Genomic DNA, 21,510 nt, shown 5'->3' with positions numbered 1-21,510 from the left:
GTCTCTTTGTCCTCTATCTCTGGCCACCAGGACAGGAGCTCCTGCATCGCTTCACAATGTACCCCAGGAGCCCCTCGCCGGCCTTAGCGGCCGCCGGGAAAGAACTGCCTGTTCAGGCTGGGCGCGAGCAGCAGGGTTGCCCGTCCCGGTCACGGGGCAGGTACCGCGGGCAGCCCGGGCTGGGCCGGGCAGGGGAAACCGGGGCCGTGTGGCTTCAGCGTTGGCACCGCGCGTGCGCCGCCTGCTGCGCTCCCACGCATTGGCCGCCGGGCGGCGCGCGCGGCCCGGCCCCGCCGGCCCCGGAACCTGTATGGCGGGCGGGGGCGGCCGCGCGCGGGCGGGAGCGCCGCCGCTATGCGGGTTGCGGGGCGGGCGGGGCCGCGCGCGGTGCACGTCGGGCCGGCGGCGGACCCGGGCCCGGCGGGTAGCTCAGGTCGGTGTGGGGGATGGGGGGCGGCGATGGCGGCCGGGCCCGGAGCCGCCTCAGCCCCCGGGAACCGCGCGGGGGGAGCCCGCCCGTGTCCCCGCCATCCCCTTCCCGCTGCCCTCGCAGCCCGTGCCGTGTTTCCCCGGTCTCTCGGGGGCGCGGCGGGCGAGGGCCGGGACAGCGCACCGGAGCCTCCGCCGGGCGCGGGGAGCGCGGGGAGAGGCGGCACCGAGCGGCGGCGGGCACGGACGGGGCGGTTTGCCTCGCTGCTGGAAATGAAAGGATCAGAGATTTGGCTATCAGAGGTGGCTCGGGAAGAACGCGCTGTAGCGCCTTTGGAAGATAACCGATCGGCAGAGAGTCCCTTCGGCGAAATGTGCTTGTGGGGGTGTGCAGGCTTTAGCATCATTTGCTTAGAGCCTGGAATTCCGTCCCTCGGAAGGCTGGGAATTAGTCAGGAAAGGGAGGAGAGAAGGAGGAATAAAGCTCATCACCCTGTCTCCTGCAGCACAGGACATGCTCAGCCTGTAGGTTTAGGATTTAAAGTACCTGGAAACCCTGCAGATCATTTGGAGCATGGGAAGGGCTGGAATGTGACATTTGTGCTGTCTCTAAGAAGAGTCTGTCAGTTCAGTTCACTGATAAGCTGTATTTCACATTTGGCTGTGGAATAGATTCTTGTCCCTGCCTGCCTTTAGTGTGGGAAGGATGCAGCATTGTCCATCTTAATCCTTTATAACCTCAAAAGTCTTTTGAGGCCATTCAAGCCTTTCCTAGTGTGCAAAAGTGTTGAAACTAAAGGAGAAGGAAAAACTAAGGGCAGAAATTGAAATAGAATTGTTCTTTTCACTTAAGGCTCGCAGCAAAGACGCCGACCCCGTGTCCCACAGGCCCCTGGCTCTGCGCCCTCCGTGCTGCCAGGCAGGATCCATGTGTGGGGAGTCGGGGCAGGATGGAGAGCCTGGGGCTGCCAGCAGTGACCCTTGGGGATGGCACCACGGCCTACCTGCAGCAGGCTGCCAGAGGTAACAGAGCCTGTCAGGGCTGGGAGGCTCCTCCTGCCTCTGAAATGAGAGTCAGGGTCACCAAAAGGGCCCCTCACGGTGTGGGAGCTGCCACACGGGCAGCTGGATTTGCACTGAAGTCTGATGTGAAATAAAACACAAATCAAATGTGCCTCTGGTTTGGAAATGAAGCTGTGGAGATGGGAGAGCTGTTGCTGTGGAAAATAAAGGTGCTGTCCAGACTAGGAGAGCCCCATTCTTCCCAGGCTTGCTGTGGACAGGGAGCTGATGCTGTGGCCTGCAGGGCTCTGCTCCACCAAAACTTCCCCTGGGCTGAGCAGGTGGTTTTGCATCACTGGTGTGCACAGGGTTTGGTTCACAGCAGTGCTTTTCCCACTCAAAGAAGTGCCAGATTCCACACCTGCCCTTACCCTGGTGTTGGTGAGGTGCCCCTTTCTCCACCACCCACTGCTCCCAGGAAGAGGAGCACGCTGTTTCCCAGCCTGCAGAACAGGATGGAGGAGTTGTGCAGCTCCCTGTCCTGGGGGTTGCTCTCCTGCTTCATTTTCTGTGCAAACTCACGGCAGGTTTGTTACACATGGGGAGCTGGGCTGCCTTGGAACCACCAGGTTGTGTGACCCCCTCTCAAACTTTATGCTCCAGGTGAAACCAACCTGGGTTCTCCATGCTCAGTGGGATGGGGCAATGTCCTCTCTGCACCGAATCTTTCATGATTACAGGTTTGCAGAGACAAGCTTTGGCAGAGTTGAGCCTCTACAGCCCACCACTGGCAGCACTTTAGGCCCCTTTAGGTGCTGTAATTGTTTCCTAACAGTTGATCCTCTGCCAAAGTAGTAGATAAATCTTCCAGCATTTGCTGATGCTGCTCAGCACACACAGTTGATTTTTTTCTTCCAACACAAGTGTAATTGCTTTCTCTGTATTCTCTGTCTGTCTGCTCCTTGGCACGAGGAGCTGTGAGGGGCAGCTCCTCAACAAGTGATGCCTGAGGGTCTTTGTCATGTGTCCTGTCTAGACAAGGGCAATGCCAGCATTTCTGGGAAGTGTCTCTGTGGGGGAAAGCTGATCCATAACAGCCTGGAAGTGACAATTTCTCCCTTTTGTGGGACAGAGGGGCTGGGCTCAGCAGCTGATGGTGTGTTTTAACTGTTCCAGGTGAAAAGCTGATTGAAGGGCAAGTCATTGAACTTGAAGATGGGACCACAGCTTATATCCATCAGGTGACAGTTCAGAAAGGTGAGGAACACACATTGCCCTCTTTCTCTTTGGAAGGACACTGTAGATGTGGCTGCAGCCCTCAGTGCTCCAGCATTTGGGCTCCTCTGTCAGTTCAGCTCTCAAAAGTCCATGTGAGCATAGGGTTTCTGTTGGGGTTTTCTTTCTTGTGGATTTGAGGCTGAGTAAACAAGGACATTGCCTGCAAAGTCGTTAGCAATCTGATGAGAAGGTGAATTTGGTGGAGGTGGAGACCAATGTTTAAGTGTCATTTCACCTGTGGGCTCTCCCTGTTGTCATACCTCAGGCCCAGTGAGCTGTGTTGGTGCCAGCCACACAACACACACAGGGCTTGTTTCATGTGGGAGCAGCTGGGCAGGAATTTCCTCTGAACTGTGAGATCATACATTACTTCTGGAATAGGTGGTGGTGGTGGGAGGGGTCGTGTGGGGATTGTTGGGAACAGTGCCACCTTGGCCATTGACCCATCAGCCAACATCATCTCTGAAATTAGGTAACATTAGTCTGAGAGGTGTTGGGAACCCAGTTCATGTGGCAGGCACCCGAGGGGCACGGAGGAATCATCCTTGGCCAGGCTAAGATGCCAAAGGGCAGGTAGAAAGAGCTCTGTTACCTTGGGCACTCCTTCCTTGATGCTCCCAAGCTCCTTGTATGCCACCTCCCTCTTCTGTTCTCCAAAGGCTGCTTGAAATGGATGTTTTATAGCTGGCTGTGCCCCTCTCCCCCCTGCACCCTCTTCCCTGCCTTCACAAGCACAGTGAGAGGGGTTCTCCTCACACCCCTCATGGGATGTTTGTGCTCTCCTTCACACACCCCTGTGCCAGAGCCATCCTTCTTGATTATATCCCCTTCTTGTTGGGATATAATCTGGTATTTTGAAACTGGTGAGACACTGCATTACTCCTTTGAGCAAAGAAAGAGGCAAATCTGTGCATGAAGCCTTGAAAACCTCATCATTCACATCAGAAGGGCTCAGATGGTGTCTTAAAACCTACAGCTGTGGTTGCCTTTCAGGGCAGCCTCAACTGCCACAGCATTCCCCATGCTGAGTCCTCCAGGAAGGCGTGTGGATGTTTTCCTTTCCTTTTAGAGGCTGTGGCTTTTGAAGATGGGCAGCCAGTGGTGCTGGAGGATGGCAGCATGGCCTTCATACACAGCACAGCTAAAGGTAAAGCTGCTCTTTCCCTGGCAGCTGGAGAGAAGCTGCTGAAATGTCTCAGATTTCCAAGGCTGGGAAGATGAAGCATTTTTTTCTGCCTCACACTGAGCTTTTTTTCAGCTGAATTTTTTTCAGCTCTTTACCTGAACGTTTCCTCTTGCAGAGAGTTACGAGCCTGGCACATTCCAGGCTGTCCAGCTGGAGGATGGCTCCACTGCCTACATCCAGCATCCTGTCATCGTGGCACCTGGCAGCACCATCCTGCAAGTGCAGACAGAAACTGGGCTCCAGGAGTTGGCTGGGAAGGAGGAAGATGATGGCCTTGATGTGGACACCATTAATGCATTGCAACAGTATGGCAGGAAGGTGAGGGCATAGCATCTCTTGGCCTGAGTTTGTGCCCTCCCTTCAGCAGTGCCAGCTTTGAGAGAAGTCCCTGGACAGGGTCCAGTGTGAGTGCCACTGCTGAGGGGTGCCTGGCAGTTGGGGACACAGAATGGGGCTGTTTGGTCCATGGGGTGCTGGGTCTGCCACCCTTAACCTGCTGCAGGCTGAGGTTTGGGAAGGAAGGAGAGCTGCTGTGATAGAGCCTTTGGTGTGCCAGCAGTGGCCAAGCCATGGCCACTGTCCCCATGGTGACCTCAAAACCAAAGCAGCTTCAGATCCTGATGTGCTGTCACTGCAGTGTCCCACCTCAGCATCCCAGGTAGTGCCTTTTTCTCCCATCTCCATAGGCTGTGGAGCAGGGGCTGCCAGGAGGGTGCTGGCAGTGCTGAGCTGGGCACAGACCTTCCTGCTGTGGCAGGCCTGGGGAAGGGTGGGGTGGCACTGTGGCCGTCACTGCCTTCCTGCTGCACGCTGTACAGGGACCCACAAACAGTGCCTGTGCTTCTTCACTCACAGGGCTCTGATGAGGAAGAGGAGGGAGTGACAGACACCTGCCATGTGAAGAGTAAAGACTCCAGCAACATCTCTTCCCAGGTCTGAATTTTTCAGTGACTGGAACGAGGCTCAACTCCTCTTTGGCAGTAATTATAAAAATGTTCTGGCTTCTCTGCTGAGTTAGCAAATGCTAATTGCACATATTTCAAATGAGCTGAGAAAGGGAGTTTCATGTCTGAAAACCCCCTGAGAGGTGGGAGGGGGAAATGCAGGTTCCTAGAGCCCTGTCACCTGGGCTTCACCATGTGGGTACAAGCTGTTTTGTAGGAACATGTTTTTGGAAGATAACTGCAGGAGTGCATATGTATGGCAAGGAGGGAAATATTTGTGTGGGCTTGGTGAAGCTGTGGTGGCTTGCTGGATTGATTCCAGTACTTGTCCCAGCAGGATCTGCAGGAGGAGGAGGTGCAAAGCCACAGGAAGGGGCAGCAGGTTGGCAGCAGAGCTTTCCGCTGTGGGTACAAAGGCTGTGGCCGCCTCTACACCACTGCCCACCACCTCAAGGTAAAGCAGGTGACATGGCAGTGTGCAGGCCAGACCAGCCCCAGGTTACCCTGCCAGATCAGAATGCTCTGTTGTGTGCAGCTGAGTTACATGCTGAGCTCCCCCAGAGACCCAGGTGTGTCAACTGGCCAAGGTGAAATCCAGCAGGGAACTTCATATTCTCTCCACCAGCATTCTTCCACAGTTTTCCTTCTTCCTTCCCTTGGACCTCATTTTAGGGACCTGTTGTTTTATTTCCAGGTACATGAACGTGCTCACACAGGTGACCGGCCATACACGTGTGACTTCCCAAGTTGTGGGAAAGCATTTGCTACAGGTAACAAATTTCTGTTTTGAGCAGATTTCATTTTCTGTCCAACCCAGTAGAGCACAATATCCAGAGCATCTAAAGCAAGGGAATCACAGCATGGGAGCCTGCTGGGACTTCATTGATTGTGGGCAGATAGTGGTAGAAGCAAGGTTGGAAGTGGTGTTGGGGTTGGTTATTTCTTCCAAGCTTTGCAGACACAACACAGACACTCAGGTACATGGACTGAGGGGTGGTACTCAGCTTTTCATGGTGTTTCCTTCTCATTACAAAATTAGTTGTGGTCTCTCCTGGACAGGGTATGGTCTGAAGAGCCACGTGAGAACACACACAGGTGAGAAACCCTACAAGTGTCCAGAAGATTTGTGCAGCAAAGCCTTCAAAACCTCCGGGGACCTGCAGAAACACATCCGCACACACACAGGTGAGCAGCACGGGGGAAGAACTGCACAGGGGACAAGCCAGTCAAAGGGACTCCAAGTGGCTGCATGGTGGTAGGTCTCACCCACAGCACTCTGTCCATGCAGGTGAGCGTCCCTTCAAGTGCCCCTTCGTGGGCTGTGGCCGCTCCTTTACCACATCCAACATCCGCAAGGTTCACATCCGGACGCACACGGGCGAGCGGCCGTACACGTGTGCAGAGCCTGGATGTGGCAGGGGCTTCACCAGCGCCACCAACTACAAGAACCACATGAGGATCCACACAGGTAGGAGGGAGCCAGCAGCAGGGAGGTTGGTGGGGCTGGAATGGGCATTTCCAGGCTGAACGCCGCAGGGGTGGATCTGGGAGTGGCCAGGGAGTTGGAGGAAATAGTGGGAATTGCTTCATTGGATTGATTGTTGTTCCAGCAGTCTGTCTCCAGCTATTTGCTCTGGTGGAGAATCCCTCCCCAGGGCATGAGGAGGGTGAAGCTCAGCTCTGTGGCCTCTGCCCTAGGAGAGAAGCCATACCTGTGCACCGTGCCTGGCTGTGGGAAGCGCTTCACAGAGTACTCCAGCCTGTACAAGCACCACGTGGTGCACACGCACTGCAAGCCCTACACGTGCAGCAGCTGTGGCAAGACCTACCGACAGACCTCCACGCTGGCCATGCACAAACGCAGCAGCCACGGCGAGCTGGAGGCCACCGAGGAGAGTGAGCAGGCCCTGTACGAGCAGCAGCAGCTGCAGGGTGAGCGGCCACTCCCCCATCAAGGTGTGGCAGAGGGGAGGGAGGTGACAGCAAAGGCAGACACGCCCCTCTCAGACCCAGGTATGTGCCGTGGCTGCCTGCTTCCCCATCAAAGCCAGATCTATTGTGAGGTCCAGTAGGCTGGGAACAGGGCCCTGCCCGTTCTGTGGTACAGGGAGAGGTAAAGGTCCTTCTTCCCAGGCCACCACTGGTGTCATCATGGTCTTGTGCTCTTTTGTGCTAGCCCTTGAGACCACAGGCAAGTCCAGAGGCCAGGCATGTGCTTTCACACTCTGATAATGGTGCTCTTCCCCTTCTCTGATCCAGCTGCTGCAGCTGCTGACAGAGGCTCTCCACTGAAGAGTCAGCATATTGCTTTCCTGTCAGAGATGGAGGAAGATGAAGAAGAAGATGCTGTGCCTACACAAATCTCACTTATCTCTCAGGATGGGACAGAGCAGGTATGGACATGGACAGCCTCCAGCATGTCAGGGACAGCAGTTATCATCTGAAGTGAGATTCTGTCTCTACTCAGCCAGGATGTTCTTTGCAGAGCCTTTTTCCAGCATTTTTTTCAGACCTTGGAGCTTCCTGGGCTTTTCCTCCCATGAGGGCTCCCTCCTACAGCCTCACTCACTGCTGCAGTGTTGGTGTGGGGGGTCTCTGGTCCCAGTGCCCCCCTTGCTGTTGGGGTTTCTGGGTGTTTGTGTGGTAACTGGCAGCCCTTGGCTCCCTGCAGCTCCCCAGCTCTGCTGACCCAGGCTGGATTTGGAGATGTTTTGTCATCACTTGTATACAGCAGTGCTTTTCTTGTACTTCCCTCCACCATCTGCCCCTGTGCTGACTGGAAAAAACTTCCTTCTGTGGCACGGGGCAAGGGAAACAGCTGCCACCAGTGACCTGTTTCCTCTTAGCCTGAGATGCTCCTGCTGCTGCCATGCACAAAGCTGTCCCTGACCAGGCTTGAGACAAGAAGCTGAATGGGAAGGGGAGATGTGGTAGAATGGGAAGGGCTGAAGACCCAAGCTCTGAGTTCTCGGTTGTCAGTTTTATCCCTGGTGCTGGGCAAAGTCCTTGGAGCTCTCTGTGCCTTGCAGAGAGGCTGTTTCCTCCTTGCCCAGACTGATGCATTGCTAAACTCACGAGGTGCCTAAGGCTCCCTGAGCTCTGCTGTCATCCCCAGGTGAGTCTGTCTCAGGAGGAGCTGCAGGCCCTGGGCAGTGCCATCGGCGTGGTGGCACAGAGCAGGGTCCTGGCTGTGCCCGAGGGAGGTGACACTGGGACCATGACTGTGGCCAGCACCGATGGCACCGAGGCACAGGAGGTACAGACAAAGCTGGGACTGCCCCTGCTTCCTCAGCTAGAGGAGAGCTGCATTTTCTTTTAAAACACAATTAAATGTTTTCCAGGTGACCATAGTCACTTCTGGGCCAGTGGTGTCAGAGGAGTCAGACATTGCCCCACTCTGTCATCAGCAGGTGGCATTGCTGGCCACCTCCCATGGCAGCCACATCGCTGTGCAGGTACCACATGGCTCTTGCCACTGTCCCCTTCACTCCCTGGCCACCCAGTGCCACCTCTGGCCCTGCTGCATTGCTGCTTGCCTGAGGGGCTTGCTCCTTAATCCCCAGATGCCCTCTGTGCAGAGGACAACAGGGACATGCTGCTGGGACTGCAGAATGTTCTTCTGTTAACAGCCCTTCTGCATCTGAGCCCTGTCCTTCTGGTTCACACCCATGTCACCCACCTGTGTCACCCCTCTGTCCTGCTGGGAGCCACCCTGAGCTGCCTTTTGGGGTTCAGCACTCACTCATTCTCTCTCTCCCCCTTCCCTCCCCAGCTGGAAGAGCAGCAGAGCCTGGAGGAAGCCCTCAGCATGGCCACAGCAGTCATCCACTACGAGCCAGTGCCCCCTGACACAGCCCTGCCTGGGAAGGGGAGCTGAGGCCAGCAGAGCAGCCAGGGCAGGGCAGTGGCAGCCCCAGCCTGCTGTGTGCAGGGGTGGCGGGGCAGGGACAGTGTCTGAGCCAGTGCCAGCGTGTGCCCTGTGCCAGCTGGGACCCTGATGGGGCACAGGGCTGCTGGGGTGACCCTGTCTGAAGGGCTCTTCCCTCCGGGGAGGGAGGGCAGATACACTGGGCTGCTGCCTGCTCCTGGGCTCTGAGCAGCAGCCCTCTCTTCAGGGGCACTTCCTGCCCTCTCCCTCTAGGAATGGTCCAACAGCTCCCCTTTCTTGCCCACCCTGCTCAGGGCCAAGTGGGCAGCACATGCACAGAAGCAATAAAGGTCCATCAGAGCAAGCCCAGGCTGTCCTGAGCTTGGTATGGAGGGTGAGCAGTTCCTGCCATTGGTGCCAGCACTGGGATGGTTCCAACAGCAGTTCTCCCATCTCTTTGTAACACTTCCTTTTCAAGCAGGGCTTCCATGGCAGATTCCTTGGCTGTGGAGCAGAGCAGCCAGCACTTGCCAGGAACTGAGCTAGACCTGGATGTAAATGCTGAGTTGAAATAAAAACAAAATTTGGTTTTTAAAAAGACCCCTCTTCTCTTTGGTGGAAGCTGGGAGGAGATGGTGGTTTTCAGCAGCTGTAAGAATTAAGGACATTGAGGAAATTTGTGGAATTGACCAAACATGTCCTGCCAAAGCAGCAGCTGTCCCAGAGGAGGGCTGGGAGCAGGGTGAGCTGTACCCTTTGAGCCCTCAGCATGTGGCTTGGAGGGGCTAAGACGTGTCCCTGAAATCTCTCATCAGGCCTTGGCTCTTCCAGGGACCCCTGCAAGCCTAGATTTAGGGAATTGTGTCTGTGAACACATCCTGCATCCTCCCCTGAGATGGGGAGAGAGAGATCCGGGTTGGTGTCCTGCCCCCACCGGTGCCTTCACTCCCTTCACTGCTTTGGGTGCTGGGTGGACAGAGCTGGAGAAGACCTTGGAGATCCTCGAGTCCAGCTGCAAAACCGAGCCTGGCACAGGCTCCCGGCAGCCGCGTGGGTCGTGTTTTGGACACCCCAGAGGAGTTTGCAGCGAAAGATGTTTCCGCGGGCACGGAACGGGCACAGCCCGAGAGGAGCCAGAGGCTGAATCTCCGCTCGCCGGCTGAGACCGATCCCTCCCGAAGGCTGCCAGGGGCAGCTGCTGCTTGAGCCAGGGCGGGCATTTCTCTCCCCAGAATTACGACGGATCTTTTGCTCTCCGGGCCGAGCTCAGCAGAGGGTCGCTGAGCCCCGGCCCCGGGGGTTCCCGGGGCGCCCCGAGCAGGCGGCGCTCCCGCCCCACGTCCCGCCCGCCCGGGCGGCTCCAGGAACCGGATCCGCGGGCTCGGCAGAGCCGCCGCCGCCGCCGCCAGCCATGGACCTGCGAGCCGAGCTGCTCAAGTCCATCTGGTACGCCTTCACCGCCCTGGACGTGGAGAGGAGCGGCAAGGTGTCCAAATCCCAGCTCAAAGTGAGTCCCCTGGGCTCGGGCGCACGGATGGAGGGTGGGCAGCGAGCGGAGGAACCAGCCCGGGGCTGCTTTGCATCCCCGCGGGTTTCCACGGAGAAATTGTTGAATATTAAGGTCAATAAGATCTTTCTGTTGCTTCCTGGTGAAATTCTCAGGCTCTGCGGCATCTCCCTTTAAAAAAAGGGCTGGGGGGGAATTCATGCTCAGATGTGTTTTCTAGGTCAAAATGATAAGAAATCTACATTTTAGTTATCAGTTTCTTATGCTTTTTATGGCCAACTAAGAGCCCAAATTCTGCTTACATTTTCTTGCTTGCCGGGGCACCTGTGTTTCTCCTTGCTGAGCCTGTGGGTCGGGAGGTAGGGACAGGTTGTTTTTTAAGAAAAACTCCTCAGTGGTGTGGCTGGAAGTAACACAGCACTTTTGAAAACTCTCTGCTTTCCCCTCTTCCCACTCCTGGCAGCTTTCAGAGGGCTCATGCCCTCAGTCTTTCATCAAACCCATCGTAGCTTTAAAAACCTTTTTGTCTGCCCCCAGGCCAGGGTTGCTGGCACCCACCAGCGAGCCCCTTGGCTCTGAGAATAATTGATTTTTTTAACCTTTGCACGTGGTGGGAATGTGTTTTTTTCTTTCGTTTTGGTTCTTAGGCTGGCACTGGGTTTGGAAATGCTGGTTGGTACCAGGGTCTGAGATGAGAGAAGAGACCTGAGCAGAGCATGCTGAGCACAGGGAGGTATTGCGTCAGGACATGGCAGCTGCTGCCAGTCTGCAAGACCGTTTTGAACCACTGCAAAAAGACCCTCTTTTCCTCCATCCCCTTTATTTTATAGGGCTTCCCCAGGACAGACTGCAGGGAAGGTTCTGCTCTTTGGCAGGGGGTGTGTTTTGCCCCAGAATTAGGAGTTTTGTTTGCAGGGATCTGGAGGAGAAGCAGCGGGAGGCAGATTCTTCCTGCTCAGCCTTTGCAGCTCAGAGCCTTCAGCTGCCCCCCAGAACTCGTGGCATGTGCCCTGCGAGCCATGCTCACCTGCTAAAGCTGTAGAAATAGCTGAAGGAATTAAGGAAAATCCTAAAGTAGGCCAGAGCTTAATTCTGTTTGCTAATCCCTGAGAGGGGCTGCTGTGCTCCCTTCACAGCACCCCCTGCACCACTGCTCTGGGTCCAGAGTCTGGCCCAGGCTTGGGATGGACCCAAAAGCAGCAGCAGTGCTTGTCTTGAGAGATCTTTATCACCAGTGACCATGCTGGGGCCACAGAGACTCTGATTTTAATGGCAGTGTCATGGATAGCTCATGCAGGGTCTGCAAACCATGGTGTAGGGGCTGTGGTGATGCTGGGGATGGCACCTCCGAAGGGATTTTACCCAGGGGGACACTTGAGAGGGCAAGGAATGTTCTCCCACGCACCGTCAGTGACAGGATGGGTTGGCAGCAGGTCACTGAAGAGCACAGCTCAGCTCTGAATGACTTTCCCACTGTCTCCAGGCCAGGCAGAGCTTGTTTCCACCCACAGAAACACTCGAGTTTGCCCCAGCCTACACAGGCCAGCTGTGGTTCAGTGAGGGAAGAATCTGGGGTCTCGCTGCTCTGAGCAATAAAGTGTTAAAGCCACTGAGCCTCCTCCAAAGCCCTCCAGGGCTGCTGAGCCCTGAGCTGGGCTCTGCTCTGCTCCCTCACCCGGGCGTGTTGCTGCACGAAGGGTCTTGAACAGGGGTGGGAGAGACACCGGGCTTGCACCTAGAGGACAGAGCCAGCCCCGGAGCTGGATGGGAGAGCAGAGCAGAGGCTCTGGGCAGTGCTGTGAACCTGTCAGGGTTTCCAGCGTGAAGACGCAGCTGTGGGAAGCTGTTGTGCTGTGGGAAGCTGTTGTGCTCCTTGCAGGGGCACCTCAGCGCCGTCAGGCGTGTGCAGACGCCGCTGGCAGTGGAGGTGTGTGTGTGCACAGGAAGGAAGGAAGGACAGCTTGTGGTCGGGTGCTGCGCGCCCCGAGAGCTCGGGGAGCTTTGCTCCAGCACAGGCACAGCACCAGCCCTGCTCCTGGGAAGGGTTTGTGCTCTCAGTGCCATTGCATCCCCTCCCTGGAAGGGCTGTGGATACGGGCTGGGGTGTGGTCCCTCCGTGTGGCCATGCGTGGCTGGAAACACCGAGCACTGCCCTGGTGCCTTTGGGCACCTCTGCTGATGGCTGATGGGTGTGCCAGCAGTGGGAGAGGGTGGGGAACACAAACACGGCTGCTGCTCAGAGGAATCCAGGGCACTAGGAGGAGGAGGGCAGACCCCTGCCCCCCGGCCATCCCCTGCATGCTACAGGGGAAGAGCTGTACCAGCAAACTGCTTTCCTAGCATCCCTTTCCCCTGCTCTTCTCCTCCTGTCACTGTTTCAGAGCCTGCAAGGGTTTCTCACCTCTCCCATCTCCAGTCATGCCACCACTGACCAGGCCAGGGCTTTCCTCCCCATTTGTCAGTGACAGCCCTGTGAGGGGAGGTCTTGGGTCACAGGGTGTCAGGATGGATGGAGGGGCTCAGGGTGTCCCCCACAGCTGGGGTCACAAGTGAGACCTCACAGGGCTTTTTAGGGGTGCTTTGGGAGGGGAGGTGAAGGATGGAGATGAGGGACCATGTTGGAAACAGAGAATGGGATACAATTCCCAAACTTTGAATTCATCCTGATGGACTTGTTACCATCCTGGAGGATGTCCATGATATTCCCAGGCCTTTCCACCACTGTGTGGACCCTGGGGCTGCACTGAGCCCCAAAAGGCACAGTGTAGCAGCAGTGCTCGGGGCTACAGCCCTGTTGGTGTGAGCACAGGGTGGAGCCCTGCTGATCCCATTGGTCCAGAGGGTAGAAAAGAAAATGAAAATCTGGTCGAGCGAGAACTGTCTCCAGCTGCAGCAGCCATCATGGCCTCGGGCAGCTCCTCTGCTGCTGGGAGGAAATTTCCAGCCCTGCACAGAGAAGTAAGGATGCTGTTCCATCTCCTCCAGCCCCTCTCTTGAGCCCTTGGCAAGCTGCAGTGGCAGATCCTGGTGCAGTGGGGAGGTGTCAGGCTGGGACACTCGTTTAACCATCTCCTGCTTCTGGGATGTAAAGGCAAGGAGAGCATCACAGGCTAGAGATGCTGCTGGTGCTCATGGGCAGCCTTGCTCCAGGCTTTCCAGCACTTGGGAAATCCATGAGCTTGTAAACATGCTTTATTTGGGGGGGTTTGAACAAAGTGGGCTGTTGGCAAGCCTTGCTGAGTATTTCTGGGGATGGTGTGTCTCCAGATCTCCATTCCAGACAAAACCTTTGCTTAGTTTCTCACCAGTCTTTCCTATTTTCATGTTTCCATCTTTCTGTGTCCCCAGCAGACAGTGGGTGCTGCCTGGCTGGGCCATGGTTGTGCCAAGTGCATAGCTTGGGGTGGCTTATCAGCTTTTCTAGATCAGAGCGAGTCCTGTTTGCTCTGAGAGGTTTGAAACAGCCCTTTCAAGAAAGAAGTTCCTCATATGTCAAGAAAAGAAACTAATGTGGAAAAATCCTCGATTTTTGTCTGTTTCTAAATGATTCTCTAAAGTTTACATTTGGAAATTATGCCAAACCCAAACCTTGCCTCGATGCTGTGGCTGCTGGGAGGTGATGCCGTGCAGGGCACAGTCCCCAGGGGGGTGAGTGAGGGGGTGGCACCTTGGGGATGTGCTGGGGCAGGGCTGGAGGTTGTTCACCTTCTCACCACCCCTTGTGCTTGGCCAGGTGCTGTCTCACAACCTGTACACAGTGCTGTGCATCCCCCACGACCCCGTGGCACTGGAGGAGCATTTCCGTGATGATGATGATGGGCCAGTGTCCAGCCAGGGCTACATGCCCTACCTCAACAAGTACATCCTGGACAAGGTGAGCTCCTTGGTCATCCCCCAGACCTGCTGCTCCTCACGTGAGAGCATTGAGGTTCCTGGGAGCTCCCCTTAGCTCTTGGAAATCACATTCCTTGGTGGGTGGAAAGAGGGTGCAGAGGGATGGGGACTGCTCGGGTGAAGGCCAAAATGAGTGAGAAATGTTTAACACTCAGCATCTCCCTGGCAAGGATGGAGTCATCCCTTTACGTCACAGCTCTGGATGGAGCAGCATCTCTGCCCACATTTCCTGAAGAGCTCAGAGAGAGAAATCAGCCCCTTTTATCCTCACCTTTGAGGGGTGACCTCATTTGGCAAAGAGGAGAGGGAGGAGGATGAGCTGCAAGCAGGAGCAGAGTTGGGGTGGGCAGGGGCTTTCTCTCTTTTTTTCTGTGGTTCAAAGACACCTTTGTCTGACACAGCCAGAGGTTGGTCTGTGGGTGCTGTTTCTTCCAGGCATGTGAGGAGAGGAAGAATGACTGACAGCTTTCTTCCACTGTGTGCTCACAGAAAGGGGCCAGAGCTGGGTGCAGGAACACTTTGCTCCCCTGGCTCTCCTGGTGTTCTTGTCCCTGTGCCAGTCCCCATCCCTGTGCCCATCTTTGCCTTGCCCAGAGCTGGTCAGCAGCTGCCCAGTTTGGTCCAGCAATGCTGATCTTGGCTGCAGGGAGCTGCCCAAGGTCAGCCCAGCCCAATCTCCCCATCACAGAGTGGCCAAAATCCTTCCAGTTGCCCACATGGTTCTTTGGAAGGTGATCTTTAAACCCACCCCTTCTGGTTTCACCATGGCTGATAGAATCCCAGAGGCAGCCTGAAAAGGGGGAAGTGGGTTTTCCTAGTAAGAGAAGCTTTTAGCTTTTGCCACCCAAAGGTTTTCCTCCAGGTTTGCTGCTACAGTTTGCTCCTGTGCTCACACAGCTGGGATAGAGCACCCAGGGACAGCCAGAGCTCCCCTGATCCCCATCTCATTTGACCCATCTGCACCAAACATGCTGCCTGGGGCAGCTCACAGTGCCAGGACACAATTAAAGAACAGCAGCAGGGACGAGGCTGGTGGAGGCACCATTCCTGCTGGCTTCCCTTCACTCCTCAGTTCCTCCTTGTGGTTGAATGGGATAACAAGAAACCCCAAACCATGGAGGCACTGGGGATGAGAGCTCCACATCATCCTGCCTGTGCTTCACCCCAGGGTTCCTGCTAGTGCTGCCAATCACCCCATGCTTCTCACTGGACAGATTTTAGGAGTGAGGGCTTCTTCTCCCCAGCACTTCCTCCCCCAGAACTCCCCTCTGTAGCTCTTCAGCTCCCACTCACCCCCTGACTCCTGCCTGCAGGTGGAGGAAGGTGCTTTTGTCAAAGAAAACTTCGATGAGCTCTGCTGGACCCTGACAGCAAAGAAGAACTACAAACCCGACCGGAATGGGAATAGTGTTGTGTCCCACCAGGATGCTTTCAAGCTCTGGTGTCTCTTCAACTTTCTGTCTGAAGACAAATACCCTCTTGTCATGGTGCCAGATGAGGTAGGACCTGCCTCTCCTCCCAGCCCTGTCCTCCCAGGGCTCCATGTGCTGGCAGAGCCCCATTTGTGGGTGACACTATCACTTCCTGGCATGTCCCACTGCATCCTGCAAGATGTGTTGTTTCAGGGGATGAGAGAGAGGAGGCTCGGGGTGGGACAAGGGGGCTGTCTGCCCTGGACACCCCTGCTGTGCCCACAGTCACCCCCACTGCCCAGGGAAAAGAGGGGGACTTTAAAGGGGACACCCCTCCAAAGTGCTTCAGCCTCTCCTGCCTAGAGGGCAGTGGAATAGCAGACCTGGCTGTCCCTCTCCATGGCCACTGCCACCCAGGGCTCAGCCCCTGCCCAGCATGAAGGGTGTTAAGGGTGAGGTGCCAGCCAAAGAAAAGCCTCACAGTAATCTCCAAATTCCACAGCATTTAGGGGGGAAGGTTCTCCCTTTCTCTGGGGTCAGATTAAACCCCCATGAGAAGGGGGGCAGATCTGGGGAGAATGCACACATGCAGAAGCCAAGAGTGGTCTCAGCAGAAGGAACTTGGCTGGGCAAATGGCTGCTGTTGCCTTCTACCCCATCAACCTCCTGAGATCAGCAGAAAAGTCAAAATTAAAAAAAAAAAGAAAAGAAGAGGAGAGGAGAAAAAAGGCAAGAAGCACCATGCTGCGCAGACGTAGGAGGGCAACCACACTTCCTGTGCCCTGGGAGAGGTGTTTCCTGTTCCCCAGACCATGAAAAACTGAATCATCATGAGCACCAGCATTCAATTCTCGCCCTTTTCACAATTAAATGACATAAAAAATCCAGCTGGGTGTGGGGACTCTGCTGTGTGTCACCTTCCTGTGTGGCTCCTTGCAGTCACCCACTGGTCTCAGTCCCCGGATTGTGGGCAGAGGAGAGCTGGCAGCAAAACTTGAGCTGGAGTAAGTCTTCCCCACACCATGTCAACCACCTTGACTCTTTTTATTTGCAGTTTTAAAATGATGCTCCTCTCCATAGGGACCTGTCCCCTGCTTCTCCCCAGTGATTTTTGGGAAGCAGTGGTGCTGAGCTCACTGTGGCTTTGAGACATCAGTCCTGAATGGTGTTCAGCAGTGCTGGCCTGTACTCCTTCAGGCTCTTGGCTGCTACAGAGTTTTCTTATTCTGCAGACAAACCAGAATAAACATCCCAGCCTTGGGGTTAAAAAGGAAAACCTCTTGGTAGAGGTCAAACTCTAACCCAGCTCCAGTCTCCTGAGCCAGCCTGCTGCCTTGAGAGAGATGTGGCCTTGGGCTCTCCAAAATGGGTTAATGGGGTGGGGCCAGCCTTGTCTCAGACAGAGACACTGTCACTGAGTGTCCTCCTCCCCACAGGTGGAGTATCTGCTGAAGAAGATCTGCACGGCCATGAACGTGGAGCTGAACTGCTGCGAGCTGGATGATTACCTGTCCCAGGAGCCGCAGGGGCAGGGCGGCCTCACGGTCTGGCAGTTCCTGGACATGGTGAACTCGGGGAGGTTCCTCAGAGGCATCGAGCAGGAGGCCATCAGCATGGCTGTGGAGGAGGTGTACCAGGAGGTCATCGAGGATGTGCTCAAACAGGCAAGGAGCCCACATATTCTGGGGCACAAGCTCAGTCCTGCTCCCACCCCGTTTTGATCTCCGTGTCTCTCGGGTGCAGGGCTACCTCTGGAAGAAGGGCCAGCTGAGGAGGAACTGGTCAGAGCGGTGGTTCATGCTGAAGCCCAGTGCCCTGTCCTACTACATGAGTGAGGAACGGAAGGAGAAGAAGGGGAGCATCGCGTTGGACAAGCATTGCTGCGTGGAGGTACAGCCCGGGCCACACTCAGCATGGGGACAGCAGACCCTTCAGACCCCTGGAAGGGAGACCCAAGAACACACAACGTCACATCCATGAGCGTGGGAGAGCCAGTCCTGTGGCTGAAGACAGGGGGATAAGGTGGGGTAACGCTGTGCTGTGTCCTCTCCCTGCAGGTGTTGCCAGACAGGGATGGGAAGAGGTGCATGTTCTGTGTGAAGACCTCGTCCCGCACCTACGAGATGAGCGCCTCGGACACCCGGCAGCGCCAGGAGTGGACGCTCGGTCCGTGCCCACCCCACGCCCCTTCCCCAGCTTCCCCGTGCCCCTGCTGTCCCCACTGACCGTGCCCTCCCTCTGCAGCCATCCAGACTGCCATCCGGCTGCAGGCCGAGGGAAAGAAGTCCCTGCACAAGGACCTGAAGCAGAAGCGCCGAGAGCAGAGGGAGCAGCGGGAGCAGCGCAAGGCGGCCAAGGAGGAGGAGACACAACGGCTCAAGCAGCTGCAGGAGGAAAAGGAGAGGAAGCTGCAGGAGCTGGAGCTGCTCAAGGAGGCGCAGAGGCAGGCAGAGATCCTGCTGCAGGAGGAGGAGCAGCGACGGAGGCAGCAGCACGAGGAGATGCAGAGGACCCTGGAGATCCAGCTGCGGGAGGCCGAGCAGGTGGGTGCATCCCACATGGGCTGTGGTGCTCACGGGGTGGGTGCTTCCTTCTCTTTCCCTTGCCTGGGGCAGCCCAGGGGTGTGGATGTACAGTGCTGCTGCCACCATCACCTCTGGGCTCTGTTGTGCGTGAGATCCCTTTGAGCAGGAGATGAAGACAACCTGTCTCAAGGGGCTTTAGCTGTGGGACAATGAGAGGCAAATGCTGGTGCCAGGCTGGACAGGGAGCCCATTTCTGACCTCAAAGCCAGCACTGGCTCCAAATGACACAGCCTGTCTCCTGAGGAGGGAAAGAGCTTTGCTTTGGACCTGTCACCATGGGCTGCCCCTGCTCTGGCAAACTCCACCTGGTGGGCCTAAATGGGTACTGGGGACACTGGTGGTGGCCTGGCCCACTGATGGCTCCTGTCCCCGCCGCAGGCTCGTGCCTCCATGCAGGCAGAGATGGTCCTGAAGGAGGCTGAGGCAGAGCGGCAGCGCAAGCGTATCCTGGAGCTGGAGGACATGCAGGAGAGGCTCCAGGAGGCCCTGCAGCAGGAGGTGAAAGCGCGGCAGGACGAGGAGGCTGTGAGATATGCTCAGGCCAGGTAGGACCAGGGCATCCCTCCCCCTCCTTGGGCAGCCCTGCTCCCAGGGCAGCTCAGTGCTCCTGGGTACTGGGGTGTGCTGGTGACTTCCCAGTATGCAGGCTGGGACAGGGAAGGCTGGTGGAAGAATTGGCAGGGGGACATCCTCACCTATTGCTCTTCATTGTCAGGCTACTGGCTGAGGAAGAGGAGAAGCTGAAACAGCTGATGAAGCTGAAGGAGGAGCAAGAAGAATATATAATCAGAACTCAGAGGGAGAAGCAAGTCCTCAAGCAGGAGATGGAGAACAAGAACAAGTGTCTGGAAGAGGCACAGAAGCAGCTGGAAGAAGTGAGAGTGAACAGGCAGCGGGTGGACCAAGATGTCATGGTGAGCATCACATCTGTGCCACATCTCCTCACACAGTGAACCCAGGGGACTTTCCAGCCCTTGCAGAGTCACCTCCATACTGGGGAGGACCAAGCTGGAACTGCTGTGGGGGTTTCTGAGCTGTGCCACATGCAGGCACGGCATGACGCAGTGGCTGAGACAGGACAAGCGTGTCCTGCCCTGGGGACAAAGCACTGCTGTCCAAAGTGATGTCAACAGCAGGAGTGTGTGAAGGGGGGAGGCTTGGAGGGGGAGCAGAAGGTCTGGCTGGAGGAGGGAGAACTGGGTCTCCATCCCAGAGGGAACCTCCAATGCAGGCTTACTCAGGGAAGGGAAAGCCGTGCCCCTGGTCCCAGTGGGGCAGCAGCTCACCCTTTCCTCCGTGCCCTGGCAGGCAGCCCAGCGGAAGCTGCGACAGGCCAGCACCAACGTCAAGCACTGGAACGTCCAGATGAACCGACTGATGCACCCCATCGGGCCCGGAGGTAGGAGACCAGCTGAGCCAGCTGACCACCCTTCCCTTCATCCCCCATGCTGGGGCATGAGCCCACACCCCCAGCCACCTTCCTCTTTTGGGGGGCATCTGGTGGCTGGAAGGACTCTCAGAGAAGATGCCACAATGCCTCCTGCAAGGAGGGACTCCACAAACCTTTTTCTCAGCTGAACAGTTAGTTTGGGCCCCAGGTAAACAATTCTCTCTCTGTCCACCCCCAGACAAGCGAACAAATGTGAGTGGAGGAGTCTTCGCTGGCTACCAGCCCCTTCTGTCACGGAAAGATTCTTCCCTCAAACTCAAACAGAGGGTGGAGGATAAAGGCAGTGACCCCCCGAGGGAAAACAGCAAGGAAAACGTGAGCAACGGTGGGAACAGCAGCATGTTGCCATCTCCAGATGCGGACACCATGGCCACAGAGCCCACCAATTAGCCCACCAGGATGGCAGATCCCAGCTAGGAATGGCAGGGCTCAGCTTGTCCCTCCAGGTGGACAGTCAGTGTGGCCATCTCTGCATGGGGACCAGCACAGAGCCCACAGGGGACTGCATAAGACAGAAGTGCTCCCATTTCCATCAGTGAAGGGCTGCAGCCACCACGTGCCAGGAGGCTCAGGCAGCCGAGTGCTGGGGAGAGGGCAGTGGGACCTTCTCTGGACTGCAGGACTCAATTCCTTGTGCTCTGTTTTATACCTGGACTAAAATAGAGCCGCTGCTGGGTCAGTGCCCTGTGGCCCAGGGCTGCAGTTCCCCCTTGGTTTCTACAACAACCCTTCTGCATCATTCACTCTGCTCCAGCGTGTGGGGCTTTGCCACCAGCCAACAACACCTGGACTGAGCAAGCAGGGTCTTCTTGTCACCCCACACCACGTCAGGTGTCCCCAACTACAGCTACCACTGTGTTCCCTGGCAGTGGGTAGTAGTACTGGAGCCACTTAGTTAGCAGAAACTAATGACCAATAAAGCTTTTGGAGCCACTGGCCACAGACCTCCTGCCCCACGCACTAGCAGCCCTGCAGGCACCAACCCCCTTTCCTTGGCAGGGTAGGGTTTGGATTTCCTCTGTGTGAAAGAGCCCTTTGAATGGAATCAGCCACAACCTGTGAAGAGTGGCCCCACCAGCAGATTTTTGGTTGGTGTGTGGAGGGCCAAGAGGGACACAGAACAAAACAAAAAAGTCCCAATAACACAGCATCGTTTGGGTTAGTTTTCCAAGCACCTCTGTATAAATACAGTCCTAGTCAGTTGTGCCTTTGGGGTGTTTATAGCCTGGGGCATAGAGCCAGGGTCGCCTCTGGAACAGGCCCGGGGGAGCAAGCTCTGCACCAACTCTATCTCTGCACTCAGAGATGAGCTGAGTTCGTTACAGAGATTATGATCTTATGATCTGTTTCCTCCCGGGCCTTGAGCAGCACTGCCCCCAGTCTCACAGCGTTTCTCTCTCAGCTTTTTTCCACCGTGGCCGAAGGGGCCCCGGGACAAAGCCCTCAGTGTGCCCGGGGCGCAGGGCAGCCCAGGCCCACGCAGCCGTGCTGACGCACGACGAGGGCATGAGCACTGCAGGGGCCACAGGTCAAATGCATCGTCTCTGCCCCCTTCCCTCTGCTGGCACACAGAATATATCATATATCAGGGGTGGCCCTGAGTGGGGTCCCTTGTGGGGTCCCTGCCTGCTCCACACCATCCTGGCCAGGCTACTTGGACACAGGATCCTGCCACTCTGCTCGGGTTTTCTGGGCACAGTGAGCCCTTCCCAGCTCCACTTCGAGGCTGGGTTATTGTGTTCCGTCGAGGCGCGAGGGGGCCGCGGTGCAAACTGCTGGGGGAGAAGGGGGTCACTGGCAATGCTTGGGGGGTACTTAGGCGCGGAGCCAACTGCCCTCAGCCAGGGCCATCGCCATATTGGGCAGCCCTCAGGACGCTCCGCCCCGAGAACGCCCCGCCCCCAGAACGCTCCGCCCCCAGAACACGCCACAGGCAGCGCCTACACTTCCCATGA

General features: G+C 56.4%; 2 protein-coding genes across 4 annotated transcripts; both read left to right on the top strand.

The window, feature by feature from the left end:
* Window positions 1-2: 2 nt before the first annotated feature.
* ZNF76 (zinc finger protein 76) lies at window positions 3-9,305 on the top strand. Of its 3 annotated transcripts, none has more exons than XM_059867494.1 (15): window positions 3-160; window positions 1,283-1,452; window positions 2,608-2,688; window positions 3,779-3,856; window positions 4,011-4,213; window positions 4,751-4,828; window positions 5,177-5,293; window positions 5,534-5,609; window positions 5,899-6,024; window positions 6,128-6,307; window positions 6,538-6,771; window positions 7,099-7,232; window positions 7,955-8,095; window positions 8,181-8,294; window positions 8,612-9,305. In XM_059867494.1, exons 1-15 carry the CDS (start codon window positions 57-59, stop codon window positions 8,714-8,716), a joined length of 1,941 nt encoding a protein of 646 aa, XP_059723477.1. In that variant the 5' UTR covers window positions 3-56; the 3' UTR covers window positions 8,717-9,305. The 3 variants fall into 3 exon arrangements, with proteins under 3 accessions (XP_059723477.1, XP_059723478.1, XP_059723476.1); XM_059867495.1 differs by lacking the exon at window positions 3-160 and adding an exon at window positions 370-433; XM_059867493.1 differs by lacking the exon at window positions 3-160 and adding an exon at window positions 468-815.
* A 754-nt stretch (window positions 9,306-10,059) lies between these two features.
* DEF6 (DEF6 guanine nucleotide exchange factor) lies at window positions 10,060-20,499 on the top strand. The gene is made up of 11 exons (XM_059867651.1): window positions 10,060-10,214; window positions 13,948-14,088; window positions 15,422-15,607; window positions 16,957-17,184; window positions 17,264-17,410; window positions 17,578-17,686; window positions 17,765-18,063; window positions 18,484-18,650; window positions 18,821-19,019; window positions 19,414-19,504; window positions 19,734-20,499. Exons 1-11 carry the CDS (start codon window positions 10,119-10,121, stop codon window positions 19,943-19,945), a joined length of 1,875 nt encoding a protein of 624 aa, XP_059723634.1. The 5' UTR covers window positions 10,060-10,118; the 3' UTR covers window positions 19,946-20,499.
* The last annotated feature ends 1,011 nt before the right edge of the window (window positions 20,500-21,510 follow it).

Source organism: Haemorhous mexicanus, chromosome 25 (genome assembly GCF_027477595.1).
Source record: "Haemorhous mexicanus isolate bHaeMex1 chromosome 25, bHaeMex1.pri, whole genome shotgun sequence".
In the NCBI taxonomy this organism is placed as follows: Eukaryota; Metazoa; Chordata; class Aves; order Passeriformes; family Fringillidae; genus Haemorhous; species Haemorhous mexicanus.
The sequence above is the reverse complement of the archived record's forward strand: the minus strand, read 5'-3'. Positions and strand labels throughout refer to the sequence as shown.

Excerpts from the sequence above, each read along its gene's own strand:
- ZNF76 (XM_059867493.1), top strand. The coding sequence starts at position 703 with ATGAAAGGATCAGAGATTTGGCTATCAGAGGTGGCTCGGGAAGAACGC. Across the intron at positions 6,308-6,537 it reads CCACATGAGGATCCACACAG|GAGAGAAGCCATACCTGTGC; the intron begins GTAGGAGGGAGC and ends CCTCTGCCCTAG. Across the intron at positions 8,096-8,180 it reads ATGGCACCGAGGCACAGGAG|GTGACCATAGTCACTTCTGG; the intron begins GTACAGACAAAG and ends AATGTTTTCCAG.
- DEF6 (XM_059867651.1), top strand. The coding sequence starts at position 10,119 with ATGGACCTGCGAGCCGAGCTGCTCAAGTCCATCTGGTACGCCTTCACC. Across the intron at positions 10,215-13,947 it reads TGTCCAAATCCCAGCTCAAA|GTGCTGTCTCACAACCTGTA; the intron begins GTGAGTCCCCTG and ends GTGCTTGGCCAG. Across the intron at positions 17,687-17,764 it reads GCGCCAGGAGTGGACGCTCG|CCATCCAGACTGCCATCCGG; the intron begins GTCCGTGCCCAC and ends CTCCCTCTGCAG.